Here is a 27,452-nt window from a genome sequence, read left to right on the forward strand (position 1 = left end):
GCAATGATGGAACTGAATGTGGCTGCCATTTCTGCTTTCTTTCTTCTTCCTGATATCCACAAGATTCCAATTAAAGTTTAAAGTGTCAGCAATGTGTATGAGAGACTAAAGTGGAGAGATCTCACAATAACTTTAAAGTGGTGAAACAAAACAGCAATTCTGAGGAGATTTGACAGGCGGAATGTTGAAAGGTTGGTTCCTCTTGTGGGAGAATCTACAAAGGTCATAATTTAAGAATAAAGGGTGCAGGGAAGAGGAAACGTATTTTCTCTCAGAGGGTTGTGTCTCTTTAGAATTATCTTCCTCAAATGTAGACAGATTCTTGATTATCAAAGGGATGAAAGATCATCTGGGATATGCAGGCATGTAGAATTAAAATCAGATCAGCCACATCTTACTGAATGGTGAAGCAGACTCAAAGGGTTGACTGGCCTACTCTTGTTCCATGTTCATATGTACAGGGCATTCTGATGGGTGGCTCTGAGTCACAACCATGATTTTCCTGCCCACTGAACTGTGCGTAGCATAAGGCCAATTGAGAAAACAAACGTGGAATCAGTGCTTCTGAAATTTAAATTTCATTTGGAAATATTTTAGATTGTTTTCACTTTAATCATCTGTGCATCACCATTATTTGGTGAGACCAGTTTAGACAGAGAGCTTAGTGTACTGACGCATCCCCTGTTTGGCACACATTGGTGATTATAAGGAAATTAGGGGCATTTTGTATTGTGAAAGCATTCACATTCACTCTTTATTGAATGTTCATGTTGGTGTTTTACTGGCTACTCTGTACAATACGGCTGAACTTGCACACTCAGGTGGTTCTCTCTTCTTTGCATTATAAAAGGTATTGTCAAAGATGACTCTCAGCATGAATATTTGAAATGCTAGTGGTGGGACATGGAGAATTAAGAGTTTCAAAGTGGTGAGTTGCTTTGATTAGGCAGGATGAGAAATTTTGATCTCTCAATGAATAGTTGCGGTGCAGGGAGAAAATCAGCAGTGTGTTTGCCGCATGTCAAGTATTATACCATTTTATAACGGGTTTATACTTGTAATACATTTGCCATGAATAATCAACAACATGAAGTAGCTTTCAATTTTTCAGGACAAGTGTAGCAGATGCTCTCCAGAGGCTTGGGAATGTAATACCCTCTTATGTAAAGTCATCTGTCATAAATCAGATCATGCAGGAATGGTTGTCTGGATTATGTTCCACAGGAAACATTGCAAAGCTCCTTTAGGTTCAGTAAGCCAGATGGGAATGCACCCTTCACTAGCATGAGTGCAGCAAAATGTCAGCAGCTAACAGCAATAATGTGGATGGAAAATCTGTAGCATCACTAGATGCTGTACAAATGACAACAGGCACTGTTTTAGAATAAGACCAAAGCAACTCCAGCAAAAGGCATATTGTCACTATTGCAGTTTTTTCCAGATACATATTCTGCATTCAATAGACGTTGCCACTGCCTTAAACAGTCAAAGATCTGTGGCACTTTTTCTACCACAGTTGGTCTGGACTTAGCAGTCTTTGGTGAAACGTCGATCCTTAACAGCTAACCTGGAAGAAAGCCTTGCTGCCAATCTCATTGTGCAATGATTGTGGAGCTGTTTAATGGGGGTTGTCAGCACAGAGCAGTAGTGATGATGTCAAGCATTCCAAGTAGTCAATTGCATCAAGGAGTTTTCACAAACAGCTGGCCAGGAAATGGATTGCACTGGAATAAGCTCACTTTAAAAAAAACATCCAGGAATATAAAGACTAAGACATCTATAGGGGGTAAATGTAAAGACTGAAATATCAGAAAATAACGAAGTTTTCTTTTCAAAATTTGCTTTTAAACATGCAATAATATTCTTAATAGTAATGTTTAATAATACGCCACAAAATTATATATAGTGCACAGCTGCAGCTGTTTCTCAAATTGCCATTAAAAACCCAGTTAAGCAGGAGTTGAACAGGAGTTGGGTAGTGGGAGTGGGGAGTTGGTAACAGTGCAGTCTATGCCAAAGCAGTTCATGACAGATCACAGCTTTGGAATTTCTGGTTTAACCTGTGCTTGTGCTCGGAGCTGGGCCTGCAAGAATTCAGAGGCTGGGTGCTGCCTGCTAACTGCCACAAAACCCCGCAAAATCCAACTCCCAATAAAGTAGAATCATTTTCCTATATTTTAAAGGTCTGTCAATATATTTTCTTGCAGAAGGTTTCAGAGGTGTAAGTGCAATGGTAGCAGAACATATGCAATTTTTCAGAACAAAATATAGACAGTAAAACGAACTTGTAGTTTTGTACAATGATTCACAAATCCAAAAAATGAACCTCGTTGAACAGTAACAATTTGCATTTTTGCTTTAGTGTAATAAAACACCCTAAAGTGTTTTTGCAAAAGCATTAACTAACAAACTTTAATATCAAGGCAATGAAAGAGATAGTAGAGCAGATGACAAGAACTTGATAACAACACAAATTTTATGAAGCATCTTAAAGGAGGGAGAAACAGGTTAAGAGGGAGAAGGTGGAATATCCAAAACTTTGGCCTTGAACAACTGAAAGTACAATTAAAAATTGTGATTGAGACTATTGGGATAAAAAGACCTGGTAGCATTGTCGGAATGAAATACATTACAAAGTGTAGGGAGAGCTGAGGCCAAGGAAGAATTGCAAAAGAACGGGAATTTTAAAATTGGATACTGCCACTTGGGGCAAATTGGGATACCGACAATAAAGTTATGGAGTGTGGAACTTGGGAGGGTGGCTAAGATATTGTTGGAAAAGTCATTTTTAGGGGAAACAAAGTATGCTGTTGTCAGTGATGAGATTATTAACTGGCCAAAATACTAATTAAATTTTACTGACCTACTCTAAACTACAATGTCAAGCTGTCCTCGCCTAATCCAAGGACTTAAAGCATTGTATTCAGACCTTAAATGTCGACTAAATAAGCATCTGATCTCAGTATAGCCTGCTCTCTTTTGAGTAATGACAGTGTCTTAACATGCCATTAGTCATAAATATATTGCACATTCTATATTTTATAAGCTTTACGTTTTGCTCTTCCTCGTGGAACTGTGGCAAGCTTAGTTACCCTAACTTAGAAAGCAGAAGAAAGCACCAGAAGAAAGCATGTACTGGATGTTATAAACAGTGGCAAAGCAACAGCAGTTGCCACTAACTTCTTAAGAAACCCATAAAGATATAGCCAGCTGGATTACATAGATTCAACAGTGTTTGCTGTTGCTTTGAACTGAGGTGATCTCCGGAGGATCACCAACAATTGTGTCATCAAATTGTGTCATCACACAAAAGAATACACATGAACATACAAATTAGGAGCAGAAGTAAACCATTCCCATGTTTTTACTCCTCCTTACAATAATTTACTTTCTGGTACATTTCTCAAATGGAAAGATTTAGCTCCATAGTTCTCTTTATCCTATGACTGTGAGCATTATTTCACTAACATTTTAATGCAACTATACTAATCTGAAAGAAAAGAATGAAACATTCATAACATAAAAGTTAAATTAGAAATGTGGTGACATTTTAGAATAGAATATATTATATGAAAGCTACAGAAATGGTGCAATCAATTGCTAACATTTGAATTCATTAAAATTAGATCTGGGATAAAATAACAGAAACAAAAAGTACGCATACACCTTTAACAAGGGCACGTTAAATTTTTAAAAGTTTGAACACATACCTCTTCAATGGTCTTATGAAATTTAACTGTCTTAAGAAAAATCGTTTCATATTCCTTTATTTTATCCTTAACTTGTTGATGAAGATTTTGTAACTCCATGACTTTTTCATCTCTTTCCTTTAGGGAAACACCTTTCAATGCCAAAAGCTCAGCTATTGCTATTCTGTATTCCACCTCAGCATTCAACTGCTAGAGATAGTAAATAAAAATACCAAATCAGAATTAATAATTCATGCCAACTTACAGTAAATTATCACATTACAGCCCAAAACTAACCTTTGATGATAATTTCATAATGTTTTAAGCTTTGACCTTATGCTTTTAAGCATTATGTTCAAACTGTGTTTCACTAAATATACATAACATCACTTACAATTTATATGAGATGTACATGGTGACATCAGATCAAAATTTTACTTTAATATTTATTCAAAATGAGTCAAACATTAATGACAAAACCTGAAAATAAATGATAAATACACCCAAATACATGAAAATACTTCTGTCTTCACTACTAACCATTTGGAATAATCTCTAAAATCGATTACAAGATATTTGTGGAAGAGGAAGATAATTCAATCCATCTTAGTTTATCCTCCCATAAAAGGCCTTAAAACTCCCCATTGCAGCATCCACCTGGTGCTTCAACAATTTCAGAGTTTTCACCTCCATCATTCGATAAAAGGATTCATTCCATGAATTGATCATACACTTTATGAAGAAAAACTTGCTGAAGCCGGTTTAAAATTGCTTTCAGCTATTGTCAAGAAATGTTAAACTATGACCCTGGTTGTCCTTTTGGGCAGCCATAAAAAAAATCCACCTTCCACTATGAAGAACAGCAGCAAATCTTCTAGGTATCGTAGTTGATATATTTCCATTTATCCCTCAACTACTGTCACTAAAACAGGTTCTTTGGTCATTTATATCATTGCAGTTTCCGGCATCTGTGGTCAGGTGAGCCATGACTTCCAGGTTTGTGACAGAAATATTAGTATTTTTTCATAAGCATGGTTAAAAGCTCAAAATGTGGAAGCGAAGTTTAAAGCCAGTGGAATCTGCAATTTGTAAACTGCAGAGCTGGAATGGACATTGGACAATCAACTTCCCACTGAAACCAGACAGGCCTGGAACTGCCTGGCCAGGTGCTAATGATCACATGGTTTCAGAATAACCTGCTATTTATACCCCCAGTAAAATTGCTTTGTTAGAAAGACGTTACGCAGATTTAGAGACACCCAACTCAGCAGGAGGCCAAAGGCAACGATGACACTTGATAATTGAAGGTCCATAACCACGTTCTGTGACCTCCATTAATCTTCCTGCTTCCACTTGAATCTTCAACGACAATGATAAATTGGGGATAAGTGGGGCATACTGGAGTCTCAGCTCACTCTGCTCTTGCACCTTCTTCAACGGAGTGTCCAGAGAGAACCTTCGACTGGTAATGAAGCTGCATGGCATCTCCAGCTCCCTGTACCTCGTGGCAAATATCATCATAAAGACCAGAGCCAAAGAGACCACCTCAGTGAGATGACCCAAAGACCAGAACCAGCCCTCGATGAGAGGGGAAGCCCAAACCAACAACTGCAGATTTTGAAACATCAGCCAACCCTCATAGACAGAGGAACAACCTATCCCCGGCTTATTGAACAGTCCTTTCAGACAAGCAGTTCAAACAAAGTGGTAGAGACATGTGGATAGGATGTAGAAAGTCCTCAGAAATGCGTGTCAGAAGTACATAGCTAGTGTAGATTTAAGACTTTTTACTGAAGAATCCTGTGATTGATAGAATTTAATTAAAGTATAATAATAGAGTCTGATAAATGTAGGAATAAATTACTGCAGATGCTGAAATCTTGCTATGATGAAGAGTCATCTAAACTCAAAACGTTAACTCCCCATGGGTGCTGCCTAACCCACTATGATTTCCAGCATTTTTTTTGTTTTCAGAGTCTGATAAATGCAGTTTTTCCTGAATAAAGTTTTCAATAAGGTTGTGTTTGCCCTTCCCTTGACTCTTATCCTGTCTGTCTGTGTCTCTCCCAGGTTAAAAGGATAACTGCAAACTGGCCAAGGTTAGCAAGGGTACATTTACCCACATTACACGGCACAACACATCTTTCTTCATGTTTCAGACCTCTTACACTGGGGATGAGAATTTACTGTCAGCAGCACTTTCTCCATGGGTCAAGAGTGTGGTACTGAAAAAGCACAGCAGGTCAGGCAGCATCCGAGGAGCAGGAGAATCGACGTTTCGGGCAAAAGCCCTTCATCAGGAATGAGGGCACTTGCTCCATGCCTCTCTGCAGTGCTTTGGCATTGTAACCATTCTTTATACGTGAGCTTAGACACTACTCTGGTTATCCAAATTGTGAAAGATTGTGTAAACTTGCCCCAATCAAATGTACACTGACATGAATTTCCAATTAGGAATGGGACTTTGCATGATTTTCCTCATCATAGTGTCACAAAGATCTGCCATTTGCAATGTTAATTTGTAATTTCATCCACTTGCTCAAATACAGAACTTTTTAAAAAAAGACACTTCTACTAAGCAAAAAATGCTGAATCAATGCAATTTGGAGATGGCAATGGCAAGTCCACAGAGAGTCTAACAAGGAAATGGCACTCCTGTAGGTGTGAACAAATCCTTTCTATATCATCAAGATGGAAGATAGATCACCCAAGTCTGGGGAAATTAAAAAAGCTAAATCACGCCAACTATAAAAAAAATTGCTGATGCAAGGGACAAGTCAGTCCTCCTTATTCCTCCAAATGTCAAAATAGCATGGAGTGAGGTCATGTGATGCAATGTTTGAATTTGGAATATCAGAGAGAAGTCAGAAATTACTGGAGTATGCACCTTTTTGTCTGAAATGTTTCATAAAGTTTTGAGCCCTGCTGAGAGCTTGAAAAACCAGCCAGAAAATCTTCTTGCTGCAAACAGAGAATTTTAAAGGAAGATTTAACCTCGACATTAGTCCCCAAGAGAAATCAGTCTTTCTTGTGGAAATTGTCGTGTTCAGTTGAAATATCAAATACCTGCACAATGAGAAATCCTTTTTGTTTTAAATTGATTTTACTTCTGCTATGCTCAATATTCATTACACAGCCAAGTTTAACATTCAACACTCTATCATGTTGTGTTTCTTTTTTGCATGCTTGGGGAATGCCTCGATGTGATTAATGCAATATCGGATGTATTTATACATTTTAACATTTTATAATACTTTTACTTTAGTGAGCTTTGGCATGAAAATAACTCCTTATATTTTTCATTCAAGAATATCTGTGGGGCTCATTTTTTCTCTGCACAGAATTAAGTCCATACTTGATAAACTGGTAAACAATCATCCTTTTAAAAATTCAAAACCCTTTTGCAGTCAAATGTAGAGTGGGAAAAGCAGAAAAACAGGAAAGTTAGGAAATCTTTCCTTGTTTGGTACTACCACTACCGTGGACATAAAGTCAAATGCACCACATCTAGCAACTCAATTAACTTGGCACAGACAGACCGATGAATCTACAACCTTCCTGATTTGTCTGAGAGTGGTTTTCTGAGCTTTCAGGATTGTCATGCTCATTATTTTTGCAATTATTAAAACTGTAGAGCTCCTTACCTGCAATTGAGGTTTTGCTTTATTGAAATTATCTTGCAGGTCCACAATAGCCCCAAGATTGCAACCCAGGTCAATTCTAAACTGTGGAATCATGTCTTTTTCCAGCATCTTCAAAGAGTGAATTGTCTGAACAAAAGAACTCAGATTGGTCTTTCATTTTTGTTAGCATTTAGTTTCTAAAAGTCACTAATAATTGAATAATACGTTAATTTCTATAAATCTATATCAAAATATATTTATACTTGCATATGGAACGATTAATAAGTTTCCAGAGGGCAGTAAGAAACAATAAAGGCAATGAGGCTAAAATCAAGTAGAATGAAGAAGCTGGCCAAAACTGTTCCTTCCCATGACCATAAACTAATTTTTTAACATGTAGTTGGAGGACTGAGAGCCTAAATTACCATCTGTTTTTGGCATGTAATTTAGTAGTGGGATTGCATATAGCAATAGCAAGCCGTTCTTCTAGACAGCGTTTGTGTTCTCCTGAGTTGTGTTTTGCTTAGGTTGTCAGCTCATGTTCAACTTTGGTTGCTGTTGGTTCTAGCATATCCTTCTACATTATTAATTGATTCCAAAGTTGGTGTTGGAAGAGTGAGCAATATGCTGGGAATTTACAGGTTATGATGCAACACAATTCTGGTGTTGTCCACAGTATCCCATGAATATTGGGATTTGAATGATCAGATCTGTTCTTATTTTATTCCCATTTAGTTCTAGGCTAGTGCAACACAAGATTATGGAGGATGTACACAGTGTTAACAAAAGACTTAAAATACTGAAATGATTATTCCCAGCAATATTGTCATGGACTGATGCGTTTACAATGGATAGATTGATGAGGATGAGGTCAGAAGGTTATTCCCCAATATTGGTGAGCCTCAATGGTTTTAAAAGGTAAATATGAATATATATTCATTAAAGCATGTTTGAGTCAAACCGACAAAAAAAATCTAATTATTTACCATTGACTTTCAATAACATTACTGCCTCTGAATGCCCTACTGTTAACCTCCTGAAGGAAGACTACTGACCAGCAATTTAACTGCAGCTGCCACATCAATACTGTGGCTGGGAAATCTACAGCAAATAATTCATATCCTGCCTCCTCAAAGCCTGCCCACCATATACCTGCATAAGCCAAGAATGTGATGAGGTCCTCTTTACTTGCCCTAATGAATGCAACTCCAACAGCACTCATGAATGTCCACAGCCTCCAGGAAAAAGGACCCTTCTTGTTTTGTCACCCGTTCTCTACCTTAAACATTCAGACATCACCTCTGATTCATACATCAGCAGCGTATAATGGCCAACAGTGTGCACCAATGGCAACATTAGTTTACTTACAGTGTGGAAACAAGCCCTTCGGCCCAACAAGTCCACACCGACCCACCGAAGTGCAACCCACCCTAACCCCTACATTTACCTCTTACCGAACACTACGGGCAATTTAGCATGGCCGATTCACCTGAACCGCACATCTTTGGACTGTGGGAGGAAACCGGAGCACCCGGAGGAACCCACGCAGACACAGGGAGAACGTGCAAACTCCACACAGTCAGTTGTCTGAGGCGGGAATTGAACCCGAGTCTCTGGCTCTGTGAGGCAGCAGTGCTAACCACTGTGCCACCGTGCCACCCATGCCACCGTGCCCTGTGGATTATAGTAACTTCTCAAGGCTTCTTCAACAGCACTTTCTAAAACTCTCAATGGCAATCAATTAGAAGGACAAGGGAAGGAACAGCACAACCTCAACAATTTCCCTCTTACTCAAACACCATCTTGACATTCCTTCAGTGTTTCTAGTCACTCTCAGTATGCAAACACCAAGTGCCCCTACGTACTAACATTCTACCTGCTGCAGTGTTGTAAAGGATTAGTCTGGCCTTGGTGCTGCAGAATGTTCCAAGTAGTTGGACCATTCTGTATCACCTGTCCCTCATGGAAAAATTAGCAAACAAAAATGCCTTTGACCATCAGTCCATGAGGAACAGCACGTAGCATTCTTGAACCCCTGTGGAAAAAGGAGAGGTTGGATCCCATTGCACCTTTCCTGAGCAGACTGCCGAAGTCATTTGGCAGAATGCCTCATCTCCGGAACTTTTCAACACAAACCAAGACGTAGCCGGAATGTGGTGGTGAGAAGGGCATAGCTTGTTTTCATGCATGTGCGGGTCTGTGTGCCAATGCACGCTGCGATGTGCTGGAGAAGGGACTGTCACACATGTCCGCCTGGAATGTGCTTTTGCCAAGGAGGTTTGGCAGAAGATGCAGTAGTTCTTTTTGAGATTCATCCCAAGCAGCTCCATGATGCAGGACTCTGTATTCTTCAGGCTGTGTCCCAGGATGCAAACGGAGACATTGACTGCAGCTGGAAGCCCATCAATTCAGTGAAAGACGCTCTTTGGTCTGCCCAAAACTTGTTGATTGTCCAGTGTGAAGAGTTGACTATGACCGTGTGTTGCAGACTGGCACATTCCAATGTCAAGGACTGTGTGCTGAGGGATACGCTAAAGCTTTGGGCAGCTGCCACTAAGGCACAGTGGGGAAGATCATTGTCTAGGGTGTCTCTGCCAAAGTATAACGAGGGCTGGTTCAGCTGTCAGACCCTCTTGTGCCTCCAAATTCAGCCTGGCGCAGCTGACAGTGAGAGTGGGAGCAGGCAGCCCAGGAAGGTAAGAGCACGAACAGACAGTCTGTGGCATGACTGCCAGTGACAGAAAGAGCAGGCTGCACGGGGAGGCCGGGGTGAGAGTGGTGAAAGGCCACACGGGAAGGCTGTGGTGAGAGAGATAACAGGCTGTATGGGGAGGCTGGGATGAGAGCGGTAACAGGCCGTACGGGGAGGCTGGGGTGAGAGCGGTAACAGGCCACTTGGGGAGGCTGAGATGAGAGCAGTAACAAGCTGCAAGGGGAGGCCTGGGTGAGAGCTGTAACAGGCCGCACGGGGAGGCCTGGGTGAGAGCTGTAACAGGCCGCACGGGGAGGCTGGGGGAGAGAGGTAACAGGTTGCACGGGGAGGCTGGGGGAGAGAGGTAACAGGTCGCACGGGGAGGCCGGGATAAGAGCAGTAACAGGCTGACAGGGGGGCGGCCGGGGTGGGAGTGGTAACAGGCTGCAGGGAGCGGCCGGGGTGAGAACAGGAGCAGGCCGCATGGGGGAGGCCGGGGTGAGAACAGGAGCAGGCCGCATGGGGGAGGCTGGGGTGAGAACAGGAGCAGGCTGCAGGGGGAGGCCGGGGTGAGAACAGGAGCAGGCTGCAGGGGGAGGCCGGGGTGAGAGCGGTAACAGGCTGCAAGGGGAGGACGGGGTGAGAACAGGAGCAGGCTGCAAGGGGAGGCCGGGTTGAGAACAGGAGCAGGCTGCAAGGAATCAAGAAGAAGCTGAGGCAGCAGCAACAGGAGCGAGGTCAAGCATGAAGCAAGGAAGGTTGAGTCCTTGTGAGGAGTGCGAGTCCAGCATGACCAGGCGCAAATGCGCAAAGGAGTAAAGGAATTGGATGTAGGTTTGCTCACTGAGCTGGAAGGTTCATTTCCCGATGTTTCATTACCCTACTAGGTAACATCTTCAGTGGGCCTCAGGTGAAGCAATGCTGAAAATTCATGCTTTCTCTTTATATGTTTGGGTTTCTTTGGTTTGGTGATGTCATTTCCTGTGCTGAAGTCACTTCCTGTTCCTTTTTTCAGGGGATGGTAGATGGGGTCTAACTCTATGTGTTTTTTGATAGAGTTCCAGTTGGAATACAATGTTTCTAAGAATTCTTGTGCTGTCTTTGTTTGGCTTGTCCTAGCACGGATGTGTTGTCCTAATCAAAGTCACGTCCTTCCTCACCCATATGTGAGGATACTAGAGAGGAGGTTAGGTCTTTTTGTGGCTAGTTGGTGTTCATGTATCCTGGTGGCTAGTTTTCTGCCTATTTGTCCAATGTAGCGTTTGTTACAGTCCTTGCACAGTATTTTGTAAATGACATTAGTTTTGCTCATTTCAAGTTCATTAGCTGCTGTTTTAGTGTGTTGGTGGGTTTGTGGGCTACCATGATTCTCAAAATTTGCTCAGAGTAAAGGAATATAATTTATTGCAGTTCCACTATATTTTCAGAGATAACGCATTTTCAGACACTAATAAACATCCCAATGTAAAAATAATTGAAGAAAGCTATTTCTTGCAAATGAGCAAAAGTTTAGTAAGTAATGTTTGTGGCATTTCAATTATGATTTATTCAGCTATATCTTACCTTTTTAAATTGTTCTTTGAATTTCTTCCATTGTTTTTTGACAGACTGCATCTGATTTAACTCAAGTTGGTAATTTGTCCACTGATCTGTGAGAGCAAGTTTTCTCTTATTTAGTTGATCAATCGTATTTTCAATGACATTTACTGATTGTTGCAAATTTAAATTCAAGCTTTCATTTCTCTGAAAAAGCAACAAATGAAATTTCAGTAAGATGCTATTGCATTCAATTACAACAGTATTTTCACAAGTAATGCCTCAGCATGCATCAATAGGGACAGTATGTACTTACAAGCAGCTTAAATACATAGGCTTTGTGACAAAGCTAATAAAAACAGCATAAATAATTTGCTTTAATTTAAAGCATGGTATCAGAATGCTAAGAATTGCAAATCATGAATTCAAGCCTTCCTGTTTTGAGCTACTTCAATAAATCAAACCAGTGCAAGCTTTATTCAGTAGGATTTTCTAACAATAGAATGAAAGCTTTGAACTGACAAGATTTATCCTCACCACTCAGCAAGAGTACAAATCTTCTCCTGTTTTTCTCAAACTGTATAGACTGAAGAGTCTATGCCTAAATGCAGCAAGACCTGAATGAGATATAGGTTTGGGCTGACAAGTTACAACTGCACCACACAAGTGTCAGGAAATGATAAGCTCAAATAAAAGAGAATCGAAACATTGCCCCTTGATATTCAAGAGCATTACCCACACTATCAATATCCTCTGGGTTATCACTGACCAGAGACTGAACTGGACCAGCCATAAAATACTGTGGCTAGAGCAGCAACTCAGAAGCAATGAATCCTACAGCGAATAACTCACCTTCTGACTCCCAAAACCTGTTTTACCATTTAGAAGGCAGAAGATGAAATATCCGGCACTTGCTTTGATAAGTGTAGCTCTAACAACACTCAACAAGCTTTACACCACTTGGGACAAAGCAGCATATTTGATTTGCATTACAATCATAAACATGCACTCCCTCCAACATCAGCATTCAATGGCAGTAGCTTGCACCATCGACAAGATGCACTACATAAACTCAGCAAGGCTCCTGAGACAGCACCTTCCAAGCCCACGAACACTTCCATCTAGAAGGACAAGGGCAGCAGATACATGGGAACACCACAAACTTGCAAGTTCCCCTCCAAGTCTTTCACCACCTTGACTTGGAAATATACAACTTCTCCGTCATTGTTGCTGTGTCAAAATCCTGGAGCTCCCTCCCTAATGGCATTGTGGCTTTACTTACAACAAAAGGAGTCTAGTGCTTCAAGACAGCAGCTCACCACCACCTTCTGAAGGGTAAGTAGGGATGGGCAATAAATGCTGGCCGAGCTGGAAATGCCCACATCCTATAGCTGTCTACATGGAATAATTGTATCAAAACCAAACTGCATTTTATTCTGATACTTAAATATGTTAGAGATACATATTTTGAGTCAGTGGAGCCTTCTAATAAATCATTATTAGATTTAAGTAAATTCTAACTGGGAGTGCTCAACTTGACCCCACACTTGAAACTCAACTTCAAATAAAAACTCTACATTCTGTTATAAGTATACCGCACCATTAATTGTAATGTCAGTGCCCAAATCTGATTCTGCCCTTTTACCTTGTCAGTTTAATCCACTATCTTTCCCTGGTGATTACATTTCTGTCCTTGCCTTCCTGCACTGTTACAGTGAAGCTTGAGGAATGCCATATTGTCATTCAATTAGACATTGCAGTCTTTAGAAATCAACATTGAATCCAACAATGTTAGGCCATGAACTCTGTCTCCATTTTTATCCTTTTTTTGCCAAATGTTGTGTATGGTTTTCAATGTTTTTGCTTTCAGACAGCGCTGGTCCCTATTTCTCAAGAATCGCAGAATTGTTATGATGCATGAGGACACTCTGCCCATCATGCCTGCACCAGCTCATCAAACTAGCTACATTACCTATTTCCAACCTCCTGTTTTTCCCCCATAGCCTTGCACACTATTTATCACTCTAAATAATCATCCTATGCCCTCTTGAATGCTTCAAATGAATCTTAGAATCCTCTAACATTATGGATACATTTCCAGGTACTGCATTCGAAACTGTTAAGTACGTGCTGAGTCAGAAGGCACAGGACACCAGATTATAGTCCAACAAGTTTATTTGAAATTACGAACTTTTAGAACGTAGACCCTTTGTCAGGTGACATTCGTACGAAACCTGGTGTCATGTGACCTCTAACTTTGTCCCAGCCTAGTCCAACACCGGCACCTCCACATCATATTTGCTGAGTGGAAAAGTCTTTCTCACATCACCCTTGCTTCATTTGCCTCTTTCTCATCATTGTTTTTGTTCCTTACATGAGCGGGCCATTAACATCTACTTTGGAACAATGCTTTATTTCTCTGCCACAACCATTACCACTTCCTTTGTCAGTTGGTTCATTACATCTTTGTTATTTATTCTCTCCTTTCTACTCTCTCCTCAACCTTCCACTTCGTTATATCCAATCGCTTATCTTAAACAGCATCAATCACGTCACCACCCGTGTCATTCCACTTGAAATATTAACCATTTCCCTGTCCACAGATATTGCCAGAGTATGTTCCAGGACATTTCTTTTATTACTTTGGCATACCATATTTAATGCAGTAGCATAGAAGCAACATGTTAAGAAGGTACCATAATGATCATTCAAACATATAAATAAACTACAAGAAGATCAGTCCACAACTCCAATGTGTGAGGTTTGTAAAGCAGAGCCCAGTACTGGCAGCTGACACTCTGCACTTCGGATGCCTTGCTAATTATGAAACTGTCTTCCCTCTGTCAAGTCAGCTACTCTGTTTCCAATACAGTAAGGTAAAAGAATAGCTTGTTCTTTGCAGATAGTCTCTAAGGAGGCTATATCAAATAAATCTGTAATGGCTTTGCTTTCAACATCAAAAGGAGAAAGCTATGAATAGCTAGCCTGCTGGTGCTTTTATGGATATTCAAACACAACACACTCAATATGACATTCAGATTTCAGTCACACTAAACCACTGAATCAATAAAATTTCATTGAAAACTTCAAGAACAAGTTGAATATTTGCCTACTAAGCAGTCCCAAATATTAGATTGACAGCTCTAAATGGAGACTGGTGTAAGAGGACCAGAGGATGCCTGGTATAACTACAACTTTGCCTGTTAGACACAAAGAATCAGGTGCATAACCGAACCAAGAGGAAGCAGATAAGGGAAGAGAAAAAAGTGGGAAGATGATGTAATTAAACAAATGGATTGCCAAACAAACATCTGTAACTGTATAAGTTGGCTAATCAAATATTTTACCCTGCATCATTCCCCTTGCAAGGTCGTATCTAATGAAGATCACTTGTTTTGAACAGGCCATCCAAATCTCAAGGTGCTTTCGGGTACTGGGCTGAACCCTCACCCTTACAAGTGTTGACAGAATGAGATATGTCACCTCGGGACCACAGTGTGAGGAGACTAGTCAACGAATGAGCCTGTTTGCTTTATCACCCATACTTATGGAAGGCTTACCTCACAGTCATGGGGCTGGCAATCCAAAAGGGTAGCAAGTAACTAACATCTGGAGACTTGCGTGCTGAGTGATAAAAGCATGTGCCAGGGTAAAGAGTTGTCGACAGGGTCAGAAGCATTGTACATTAGATAGATAAGAATAAGGAGGTTATTGACACAGAACGTAGAGCTGTCAGGGTACGTCTGGACCATTGCATGATAGGTCAGCCAAAATCACCAAGTGGATAGATCCATGTTGTTGTGTGACTAAGGTCAGAATCATCAAAGGGCAGAGGCCAGGGACAATGTCTGGCCATTAGGACAACATTAAGAAACTCGAGGTAGTGATGAGTTGAAACACAGAGAGATGTCTGTTGCCAATATCTTTATTTGGGAACCAGATAGATCAACCAAAGTGCCTAGTTAATGTTTTGAGTCCAGTGGTTCATCATCAGAACTAAAATGTCACCGGACTCAAAATGTTAACTCTGCTTTCTCTCCAGAGATATTGCTAGTTCTGCTGAGTTTCTCCAGCAATTTCTGTTTTTGTTTCAGATCTCCACATTTGCAGTTCTTTATTTTATAAGGCAAAATTTGAGTTGACAATAAAGAGGAAATTGATAGATAAGATGAAGAACAAAAATTGGAATCCTGGAGAGTCACCAGAGAAGCAAAAGATCAAATGGGATACCCAGCAAATGGGCAAGGTAAATCGGGGGGTGGTTATAATTAATACTTCATAAAACAAGTCCAGAAACAATAGCAGATAGAATCTATGGCTAAAACACACTTGGCCCAGAGTCGGGGAAAACTTAGATTCATAGAAATTATACTGAAAACAACAAATGCTGGAGGTCACACTGGGTCAGACAGAATCCAAGGAGAGAGAGCAAGCTAATGTTTCAAGTCTAGCTGACTCTTCATTATTATGTTTGAAGCACTGCAGGGCTCTAGAATTCTGCTGTGTGTGTGCTTGTGAGTAAGAGAGAGTCCATGTTGGTGTTATAGTCACTTTGTGTTCAGATTTGATGATCAGTATAAACTCCTGTGAAATGTGTCTGAACAATTAAGTTGTTTTAAATTGCTGAAAATTAAAAGAAGCAGCTATGAAAAGAAATGAGGGGTTAAGTTATTGGAATTTTGAAGCTGGGTACAAGTTGCATGGTTTCAGCTAGGCTGGTCAGTAAGCCAGAACAGTGGACACAGGTGTCTACAAGTAAAGACAGGCAACTGAAAGCAGTCGAGGCAGTGGGCCCATTAATCTCAAGGTGAACAACAGGAAGTGTAGCCAATTGCAATGAAACTTGCAAAAATGAAGGAAAGAGAAGGAAAATAGCAATACTATAGTTGACAGAGAGTCTTCGAGAAGGAAAGGGATAAATGAGGGGTAGAACAGCATAAACTTACAGAGGAGACAGGTGGGCTGGAAAAGTGAAATTCCTGAAGACTTTGTGTGGAAATATCAAGGATATATCAAGGAAAGGGGAAAAGATAGGGGAAGACAAGATTTGGTTGAAGCAGAAGCTTAGTGAAGCTAAGGCAGGGAGAGAGAAACATAGTAGGATGGCCACGAGGTTTTGTAGTCAGAGGCCAACTGCGGACCATGCGTTATGTAGCAGGATCAATGGTAGCTTCAAAAGGTAAGGGATCATTCGTGCTTTGCGACCAACTCGGAGAAAGGGCTCTGTACCCAGCACAGATGACAGGGTTTCTGGACTGCTGGAAAAGAAATTTGTTGTCCCGTTCACCCCTGAGGAACTGAAAAGGCTAGTCTCAGAGAAGGCAAAACTGACACAAGGGCAAGAGCCTAATGATCACTCATCAGATGGATTAAAAAATAATAAAACTCCACAGTTTTAATGAGATAGAAAGGAGTTGTTGCTGGCTACCCTAACTCGAGGTCTTACTCAGTTCCCACCAGAAAAAGAGAAGCTAAGGCTTGAAATACCTGCGATGAAGTAAGGATGCATGCATCATGAGGTATACACTACAGAAAAGTAAATACATATCTACTTCTGAGCACTCGCAAAATACTGACTGTGACAAACTGCTGTTGAATCAATAACAATGTGCTGAAACAAATTCTTTGTTCTATTCTGGACTGACAGAAAGAGAGACACACTCACATAGACTGGGCAAGCAGCTCTTCCAACAGTGTGTTTGCAAGGTAGTATCTGTGTCACACCATGTGGTGTGTCGTAGGTGGTTTTAAAGCAGTTTGTTGTTTAAAGTGTCATAACGTATTTCATTGGTTTTCTTCCTTTAAAAACATGCATGACTCTGTTTCATGTGGAATAAACAGATTTATTTTTTATGTGCATGATGTCTGTGTGCTTGTATTTCATGACTTTGCAAGATGGATTGGAAGAGATTAAAGGATGGTTAGGTTAAAACCAGGGTTAGCATTTTGCTAATACCACTAATATATGGACAAGGATAGTACATCCTGGTCCTCATCTTTCACCCCACTAATCTGTGGATACAATGCATTATCCTCTGCAATTTCTACCACCTACAGTCAGACACCACCACCAGAGACATATTTCCCTTCCCACTCCTATCTGCATTCCACTGCGACATTCCCTCCATGACTCCCTTGTTAGGTCCACGACACCCCCCACCTGCCCCCAACCAATCCACCCTCTACCACCGGCACCTTCCCTTGCCACTGCAAGAGGTGTAAAACCTGTGCTAATACCTCCCCTCTCTCCTCCACGCAAAGCCCCTAAGGATCTTTTCACCTCTGGCAGAGATTTTCCTGCACATCTAAACACCTGATTTACTGTGTCCATTGCTCTTGATGTGGTCTCCTCAACATACACGATGCCAACTCACAAAACGTTTCAGAGAACATCTCTGGGACACATGCACCAACCAATCCCACCACTTTAACTCCCCCTCCCACTCCATCAAGGACATGCAAGTCCTAGGCCTCCTCCACTGCCAAATCCAAGCCACTCAATGCCTGGAGGAAGAACTCCTCATCTTCCGCCTTGGGAACTTTCAACCACATGGCATCAACGTCAACTTCCCCATTTTCCTCATCTCCCCTCCCCCCACCTCATCCAACTCCAAACCTTCCAACTCAGCACCACCCTCTTGACCTTCCCATCTTCCTTCCCACCTAGCCCCTCCACCCCCCCCTTCGACTTATCACTATCACCCCACACGTGTATCTACCTATCACCTTCCCAGCTACCTTCCCCCCAGCCCCACCTCCACATTTATTTCTCATTCCCTTTCCCCAGCCCCCCCCTTCCAATTCCTGATGAAAGGCTTATGACCGAAACGTCAACTCTCCTGCTCCTCGGATGCTGCCTGACCTGCTGTGCTTTTCTAGCACCACACTTTTTGACTTAGACTCTCCAGTATCTGCAGTCCTCACTTACTCTTAGCATTCTGGAAGGGAAAGGCAGATGGCAAAACCGAGCGTAGACCAAGGCATGTAAAAATACAAAGAATAATAAGAAGTAGCTGGTGGTGACTAGTGTCTGGTACGTTCCCTCTTTACAGGATCATTTGATTTGATTTATTATTGTCACATGTTCAGAGATACTGTTAAAAGTATTGTTCTGTGTGCTCTCCAGACCTGATGTAAGTACATCACCATAGTGTTACTATATGACTGGCAACCATGATCATGGATAGAACAAAGCTGCATGACCAAGGAACTCAAAGTCTGTTCTATAAGAGCTTGAGTGATGCAATTTACAGTCAGGTCCATGGAATGTTAAATGCCACAGTTCACCAACTAGTATTCATACGGAATAGTTGAAGGCAGCTGGGAATGGGAAACAGCAGTACCAGAACTTACAAAGAGCAGCAAGAAGATTCCTATTACATTTAAAGTTGTCAGACATGAATCCAGCATCATGATTGTTGACTACATGCAGTTATCTGGGTTGGGATTAAGCACCATTCCATATTTTTGTCTAACCAACGTGAGTGTTAACTGCAGCCTTACATTTGGGGTAATTTGATCAATGTTTCTGAACAAGAGAAGGTGCTAAACGCCATTAAAAATACCTGAGCACACTGGCTGGATATATACTGAAAAGCACCAACACATTAATTGTAATCCTAAATCTGAAACAAAAACCATTGCAATGATTGTGTAGAGCAAGTCAGCATTTATTAATGAATTAGGGCTGTGAGCATGTTGACATCTAAATGATAATGAGTTCAATGCCCAAACTGAATTTTATACTTGTTTAGAATTTAATAAACATGATCGCAAAACATTGGATAATACAGGGATAATATGGAAGATAAAAAAATGGCTAAAGGATTTCCCCATACCCTATGATCAGGAGTGATTTCCTGGCTGGATGTAGAAAATAATCTTGATCTGTCCATATCACATAGAATTAAATTCGAGAGACTTATATGACATTAGTTCCATACTAATCTGTACCCTTGAAATTTCCAGCACCCACCACAAACTGATCTAGGTGGCATACTGCAGAAAAGGGCCTGCCAGCCAGCCTCAATACCAGTACCCAATGGATGGGCAACTTGAGATTCTGATTCTCGGTCCCACTTACAATTGGACATTCAGTGAAAACTAACATCTGGCCTTCCCATAGGGAGTGGATTAACATAAATGATGATCGGAGGACTTGCTGAGCCACATTCTTCCCAAAGGAATGTGAATTCCAAAACTGACAGAATATCTACAGAAAGATGAAATTGGATGAGACAACAATGAAGCCATATCCGTGAATCAGTATCAGTTAACGGCAGCACAGTGGCTCAGCAGTTAGCACTGCTGCCTCACAGCGTCAGGGACCCGGGTTCAATTCCAGCCTCGGGCAACTGTCTTTGTGGAGTTTGCACATTCTCCTAGTATCTGCGCTGGTGTGCTCCGGTTTCCTCCCACAGGTTAGGTGAACTGGACATGCTAAATCTTAGGCAAAAGTGAGGACTGCAGATGCTGGAAACCAGAGTTTAGATCAGAGTGGTGCTGGAAAAGCACAGCAGGTCAGGCAGCATCCGAGGAGCAGGAAAATTGATGTTTCGGGCAAAAGCCTTTCACCAGGAATGGTCATGCTAAATTGCCCATCGTGCTTAGGGCTGCATGGGTGAGGTGCATTAGTCAGGGGTAAATATAGGGTAAGGGGATAGACGTGGGTGGGTTACTCTTTGGAGGCTCGGTGTGGACCTATTGGGCCAATGGGCCTGTTTCCACACGGTAGGGATTTTAATTTGAATTCTAATTCAAACAGGAGATCAAACAATTCAGTGAGGAAGTCAAAGCCAAAGTGGAAGATACACATTGGCAGCAGTTTGGGACTGGGATATCAGAGTGGACGTTTACCTTGGAATAGAATTACTTCCCAGGTACTGCTGGGCATATTTGCTCATTGCTATTGGACTTCTGATCAAATGTCATACCGTGACGTTGCTAGAGTAGTGAGCAAACCATTCATTAGAAAAAGAAACTATAAGAATCTGTTGTCTTGCCATCAGTAATGGAGTGAAGAGGATAGTGTAGTTTAGCTTGAGTGCCTTTTTAGATGAGTTATAGTTTACTTTGATACTTTGGATCATTCGGGAGGTGGAGGGGGTTATTGAGAGGAGTTACAGGGAGATAGTCACACCTCAGGCATAAGAAGAAAGGAGATGGGTTACCATCAAAGGACAGAAAGGGAACCAGTAGATAGTGCAGTGGCCATTCCCCTCAACAACAAGTATACTGTTTTGAATACTGTTGGGAGGGACAACTTACCGGGGTAAGCAATGGGGTACAAGTCTCTGGCATAGAGTCTGCCCCTGTTGCTCAGAAGGGAAAGGGGAAAAGGAGCAGAGCATTAGTCACTGGGGACTCCATAGTTAGGGGGACAGATAGGAAGTTCTGGGAACGAGAGAAACTCACAGTTGGGTGTTGCTTCCCGGGTGCCAGGATTCATGATGTCTCTGATTGGGTTTTCAGGGTCCTTGAGGGGGATGGGGAGCAGATCCAAGTCGTGGTCCACATAGGCACCAATGATATAGGTAGGATGGGGATTTAAAGCAGAAATGCAGGGAGCTAGGGTGGAAGCTTAGAGCTAGAACAAACAGAGTTGTTATCTCTGGTTTGTTGCCTGTGGCACGTGCTAGCAAGGTGAGGAATAGGGAGCGAGAGGAGTTGAACAAGTGGCTACAGGGATGGTGCAGGAGGGAGGGTTTTGAATTCCTGGATAATTGGAGCTCATTCTGGGGTAAGTGGGACCATTACAAACAGGTCTTCACCTGAACCAAAGGGATAAATATCCTGGGAGGTGAAACTTGGTAATGCTCTTTGGGTGGGTTTAAACTAATTCAACAGGGGGATGGAAACCTAAACTGTCATTCCAGTATACAGGAGGGTGAGAGTAATGAGGTCAGAAATGAGGTTTCAAGGGGGCACCAGCAAGCAAGAAGTTGGTTTGAAGTGTGCCTACTTCAACGCCAGGAGCATCTGGAATAAGGTGGGTGAACTTGCAACATGGGTTGATACTTGGGACTTCGATGTTGTGGCCATTTTAGAGATATGGTAAAGCAGGAACAGGAATGGTTGCTACAGGTTCCAGGATTTAAATGTTTCAGTAAGAACAGAGAAGATAGTAACAGAGGCGGTGGTGTGGCATTGTTCATCAAGGGCAGTATTACAGCGGCAGAAAGGATGTTTGAGGACTCATCTACTGAGGTAATATGGACTGGGATTAGAAACAAGAAAGGAGAGGTTATCCTTTGGGAGTTTTCTATCAGCCTCTGAATATTTCCAGAGATGTAGAGGAAAGGATAGCAAAGATGATTCTCAATAGGAGCAAGGGTGACAGGATAGTTGTTATGGGGGATTTTAACTTTCCAAACATTGACTGGGAATACTATAGTTCAAGTACTTCAGATGGGTCAGCTTTTGACCAAATGTGTGCAGGATGCTTTCCTGACACAGCATATAAACAGGCCAACAAGGGGTGAGGCCACATTGGATTTGGTACTGGGTAATGAGCCCGGCCAGGTGTTAGATATGGAGATAGCTGAGCACTTTGGTGAAAGTGACCATAATTCGGTTATGTTGATTTTAGTGATGGCAAGGGATAGGTATATACCGCAGGGCAAGAGCTATAGCTGGGGGAAAGGCAATTACGATGCAATTAGGCAAGATTTAGGCTGCTTAGAATGAGGCAGGAAATTGCAGGGGATAGGCACAGTTGAAATTTGGAGCTTATTCAAGAAACAGCTACTGTAGGTCCTTGATAAGTATGTACCTGTCAGACAGAAAGTTGTTGAGCGCTGGAACTTTGGTTTATGAAGCAAGTTGAATCTCTTGTCAAGAGGAAGAACATGGCTTATGTTAGGAGATGTGACATCTCAGTTAGGGCACTTGAGAGTTACAAGTTAGCGAGGAAAGACCTAAAGAGAGAGCTGAGAAGAGCCAAGAGAGGACGTGAGAAGTCAATGGCGCACAGGATCAAGGAAAACCCTAAGGTTTTCTGTAAGTATATCAGGAATAAAAGAATGACTAGAGTAAGATTCGGGCCAATCAAGGATAGTAGTGGGAAGTTGTGCATGGAGTCAGAGGAGATAGAGAAAGGTCTAAATGAATATTTTTCATCGGTATTCACACTAGAAAAAGACAATGTTATCGAGGAGAATACGGAAATAGAGGCTACCAGGTTAGATGGGATTGAGGTTCACAAGGAAAAGGTGTTAGCAATCCTGGAAAGTTTGAAAATAGATATATCCCCTGGGCTGGATGGGATTTATCCTAGGATTCTCTGGGAAGGTAGTGAGGAGATTGAGAGTCTTTGGCTTTAATCTTTATGTCATCATTGTCTACAGGAATAGTGCCATAAGACTGGAGGATAGCAAACATTGTCCCCTTGTTCAAGAAGGGGAGTAAAGACAACACTGGTAACTATAGACCAATGAGCATTACTTTGGTTGTGGGCAAGGTGTTGGAAAACATTATCAGAGATAGGATTTATAATCATCTAGAAAGGAATAAGTTGATTAGGGATATTCAATACGGTTTTGTGAAGGGTAGGTCTTGCCTCACAAATCTTACTGAGTTCTTGGAGAAGGTGACCAAAAAGGTGGATGAGGGTAAAGTGGTTGATGTGGTGTATATGGATTTCAGGAAGGCATTTGATAAGGTTCCCCATGGTAGGCTGTTGCACAAAATACGGAGGCATGGGATTGAGGGTGATTTAGTGGTTCGGATCAGTAATTGGTGAGCTGAAAGAAGACAGAGGGTGTTGGTTGATGGGAAATGTTCATCCTGGCGTTTAGTTACTAGTGTTTTACCACAAGGATCTGTTTTGCATCCACTGCTGTTTGGTATTTTTATAATTGACCTGGATGGGGGTGTAGAAGGATGGGTTAGTAAATTTGAGGATGACACTAAGGTTGGTAGAGTTGTGCATAGTGCTGAAGGATGTTGTAAGTTACAGGGGGACATAAATAAGCTGCAGAACTGGGCTGAGAAGTGGCAAATGGAGTTTAATGTGGAAAAGTATGAGGTGATTCACATTGAAAGGAGTAACAGAAATTCAGATTACTAGGCTAATGGTAAGATTTTTGTTAGTGTAGTTGAGCAGAGAGATTTCGGTGTCCAGGTACATAGATCTTGAAAGTTGCCATCCAGGTTGATAGGGTTCTTAAGAAGGCATACGGTGTGTTACCTTTTATTGGTAAAGGGACTGAGTTTTGGAACCATGAGATCATGCTGCAGCTGTACAAAACTCTGGCATGGCCACACTTGGAGTAGTGCGTACTGTTCTGGTCACTGCATTATAGGAAGGATGTGGAAGCGTTGGAAGGGGTTCAGAGGAGATTTTCTAGGATGTTGCCTGGTATGGAGGGAAAGTCTTATGAGGAAAGGCTGCGGGACTTGTGGCTGTTTTTGTTAGAGAGAAGAAGGCTGAGAGGTGACTTAATTCAGACATATAAGAAAATCAGAGGGTTAGATAGGTTGGACAGTGAGAGCCTTTTTCCTTGGATGGTGATGGCTAGCATGAGGGGACGTAGCTTTAAATTGGGAGTTGATAGATATAGGACAGATGTCAGAGGTAGTTTCTTTACTCAGAGAGTAGTAGGGGTGTGGAATGTCTTGCTTGCAACAGCACTTTAAGGGCATTTAAATGGTCTTTGGACAAACATATGGACAAGAATGGAATAGTGTAGGTTGGATGTGCTTCAGATTGGTTACACAGGTCAAAGGTCGAAGGATCTATAACTGCACAGTAATGTTCTATGTTCTCTGACTGAAATTTTGCCTGTTAGTTGCACAGAAGCACATGAATAACCTAACCAAGAGGTAGCAGATCAGGGAATAGAGTAAAGTGGGAGATGACTAAATTAAAGAAATAACTTGTCAAATAAACCACAGTGAGTACAAATTGGCTGCTCAATTAGTTTAAACAAGGTGTTGTAGAACTGTACAATAATTTGTGACTTCTCTTTGCACACTGCTATATGGAAAAGGTCTCTCATTTTGAACAAGACATCTGGTTCTCAGGGAGTTTTTGGTTACTGGATCAAGACCTCATCCTTACATTATCCATATGGTTTGATTAGAATGCTTGCCCCTACAATACAGCAACTGCAAACTAAAATATCAAGGTAGGGATGGTGAACCAAAAGCATGAAAAGGCCAGAGAGATGTGGCTGCAAAGGGATCAAGGTTAGGAGCTAAATATCCAAGGCTATGCATCCTATTGAAAGGACAGGCAGATGAGGAAGAGGTTGGCCTTTCAGTTAGAAGTGAAATTAAAATCGATAGCCAGAAATGACAGAGGTGGAAGGCATAGAATCTGTGTGGGTGTAGTTAATGAACCTCATAGGAGAAAAGGCACTGATTGAAGTTATGTACAGGCCTTCGAGCAGATGTGGGGAAGAAAATCAATCAGGAGCCAGAAAAGGCATGTAAGAGAGAGAGACTAATACAATAACCATGGGGGACTTCAACATGCAGGTGGATGGGAAAATCAGGTTGCCAACAGATCTCACTAAAAGCGTGAAATGTCTATAAGATTGTTGTTCTGAGCCAGCTTGTGGTAGAGACCACTTATGAACAGGCAATTCTGGACTTAGTGATGTGTAATGAGGTAGATTTGATTAGGGAGCTTAAGTTGAAGAAACCTCTGCGGACGTGAGTATAGTATGATAGAGCACACCCTACAGTTTGGAGAAGGTGGAATCAGATGTAACAGTTTACAATTGAGTAAAAATAAGTAGAAAGACACGAGGGGAGAGCTGGCCAGACTTGACTGGAAGGGGAGCCTACCAGAGAAGATGGTGGAGCAGCAGTGGCAGGAGTTTCTGGAGGTAATTTAGGAGGCACAGCAGAAATTCATCCTAAGCTAGAAGAGGAAGTTAGAGGCAGCATTGAAGCAAAAGAAAAAATACACAATGTGGTGAGTATCAGTGGCAAGCTAGAAGATTGGGAAGCCTTTAAAAATAGCAAAGGATAATTTTAAAAGTATATAAAGCAGGAGAGGATGAAATAGGTTCACTAGTATTACCAAAACAAATTGCAAGAGTTCTTTTAAATACATATTAGGTAAGAGAGAAGCACAAGTAGACATTGGACCACTGGAAAATGAAGGTGGAGAAGTTGAAAAGGGGATAAAGAAATGGCAGAGGAACTGAACAGATATTTTCCATCAGTCCTCACATTGGAAGACACCAGTAACATAACAGAAATACAAGAGAGTCAGGAGACAAGAGGTGAGTGTAGTAGCTATTACTCAGGAGAAGGTGCTGGAAAAGGTGAAAGGTCTGAAGATGGATCATCGTCTGGACTGGATGGACTACACCCAGAGTTCTGAAGGAAATAGCTGGCAAGATTGATAGAGATATTGGTGATGATCTTTTAGGAATCACTGGAGTCAGGGAGGATCTCTGAGGACTGGAAAATGGCTAACATAAAATTCCTGTTTAAGAAGGAAAGCAGGCAGAAGACAGGAAACTATAGGCCATGTAGCCTTACCTGGGTTGCTAAGATTTGAAAGTCTATTCTGAAGGATGAGATTGAGGAATACTTGGAAGTGCATGAGAAAACAGGGCTGAGTCAGCATGACATCATGAAGGGAAGGCCATGTCTGATAAATCTGTTTGAATTCTTTGAGATAATAGACAATAGACAATAGGTGCAGGAGTAGGCCATTCTGCCCTTTGAGCCTGCTCCACCATTCAATATGATCATGGCTGATCATCCTTAATCAGTATCCTGTTCCTGCCTTATCTCCATAGCCCTTGATTCCATTGTCCTTGAGAGCTCTATTCAACTCTTTCTTAAATGAATCCAGAGACTGGGCCTCCACTGCCCTCTGGGGCACAGCATTCCACACAGCCACCACTCTCTGGGTGAAGAAGTTTCTCCTCATCTCTGTCCTAAACAGTCTACCCCGTATTTTTCAGCGGTGTCCTCTGGTTCGGCACTCAGCCATAAGTAGCAAGTTAAACAAATAAGAGCCAGACGTGACTGGTTTAGATTTCCAGAACCTTTGACAAAGTGCCACATCGAAGCTGCTAATCAAAATAAGAATTCATGGTGTTCTGAGCAAGGTCCTGGCATGGACAGAGGACTGGCTGATTGGCAGAAGGCAGAGAGTGGTGAGAAAAGGATTTTTTTTAAGGATGGTAATTAGTGACTAGTGGAGTTCTACAGAGGTCAGTGTTGGGACCTCAACTATTCATGCAAGATATTAATGATCTGGACAAAGGAACTGAGGGCACTGTTACTAAGTTTGCAAATGACACAAAGGCAGATAAAGAAACAGGTAGTATTGAGGAATCAAGAACTCTGCAGAAGGACTTGGACAGTTAGGGGAATGGGCAATGAATGTGGATAAAAAAATGGGCAAAGACTCAGGGTGTGTACTCGATGGAGTTTAGAAGGATGAGGGAGGATCTGATTGAAATTTAGAATACTGAGAGGCCTGGACAGAATGGATGTGGAGAAGATGTTTTCACGAGTAGGACAGCCCAGGATTTGAGGGGACAGCCTCAGAATGTACGGCAGACCCTTTAGGAGGAATTTCTTCAGCCAGAGGCTGGAGAATCTGTGGAACTCATTGCTGCAGAAGGCTGTGGAGGCCAAGTCACTGAGCATATTTAGGACAGAGATAGATAGGTTCTCGATTAGTAAGGGGATCAAGGATTATGGCGGGGGGTGGGGGGAGGCAAAGGAATGGGGTTGAGAATCATGATGAAATGGCAAAATGGACTCGATGGGTTGAATGTTCTAATTCTGCTCCTATATCTTATGATCCTATGGATGATATTTAATGGAGTCAAAAGGAAACTTATTTGCCTACTGCACAGCCAATTATTAGGGAAGTAAATGCCATTCAGGCACTTAGCAAGGCAATGTCGGCCTTCTAAAGGGTCAAGGAGCTTGGAG

The 27,452-nt window shown here is 41.7% G+C and overlaps 1 protein-coding gene across 1 annotated transcript in view; it reads right to left on the reverse strand.

Moving 5' to 3' along the window:
• The window catches only part of ccdc141 (coiled-coil domain containing 141), a 171,397-nt gene that overhangs the window by 74,148 nt on the left and 69,797 nt on the right, over positions 1-27,452 (reverse strand). The window contains exons 13-16 of the mRNA XM_060828119.1: positions 17,694-17,700; positions 11,568-11,736; positions 7,334-7,459; positions 3,711-3,899 (exon numbers count right to left, since the gene is read on the reverse strand). Of these exons, the coding sequence (XP_060684102.1) occupies positions 3,711-3,899; positions 7,334-7,459; positions 11,568-11,736; positions 17,694-17,700 (491 nt within the window). The remainder of the gene's footprint in view (positions 1-3,710; positions 3,900-7,333; positions 7,460-11,567; positions 11,737-17,693; positions 17,701-27,452) is intronic.

This window comes from Hemiscyllium ocellatum, chromosome 7, assembly GCF_020745735.1.
Source record: "Hemiscyllium ocellatum isolate sHemOce1 chromosome 7, sHemOce1.pat.X.cur, whole genome shotgun sequence".
Taxonomy (NCBI): domain Eukaryota; kingdom Metazoa; phylum Chordata; class Chondrichthyes; order Orectolobiformes; family Hemiscylliidae; genus Hemiscyllium; species Hemiscyllium ocellatum.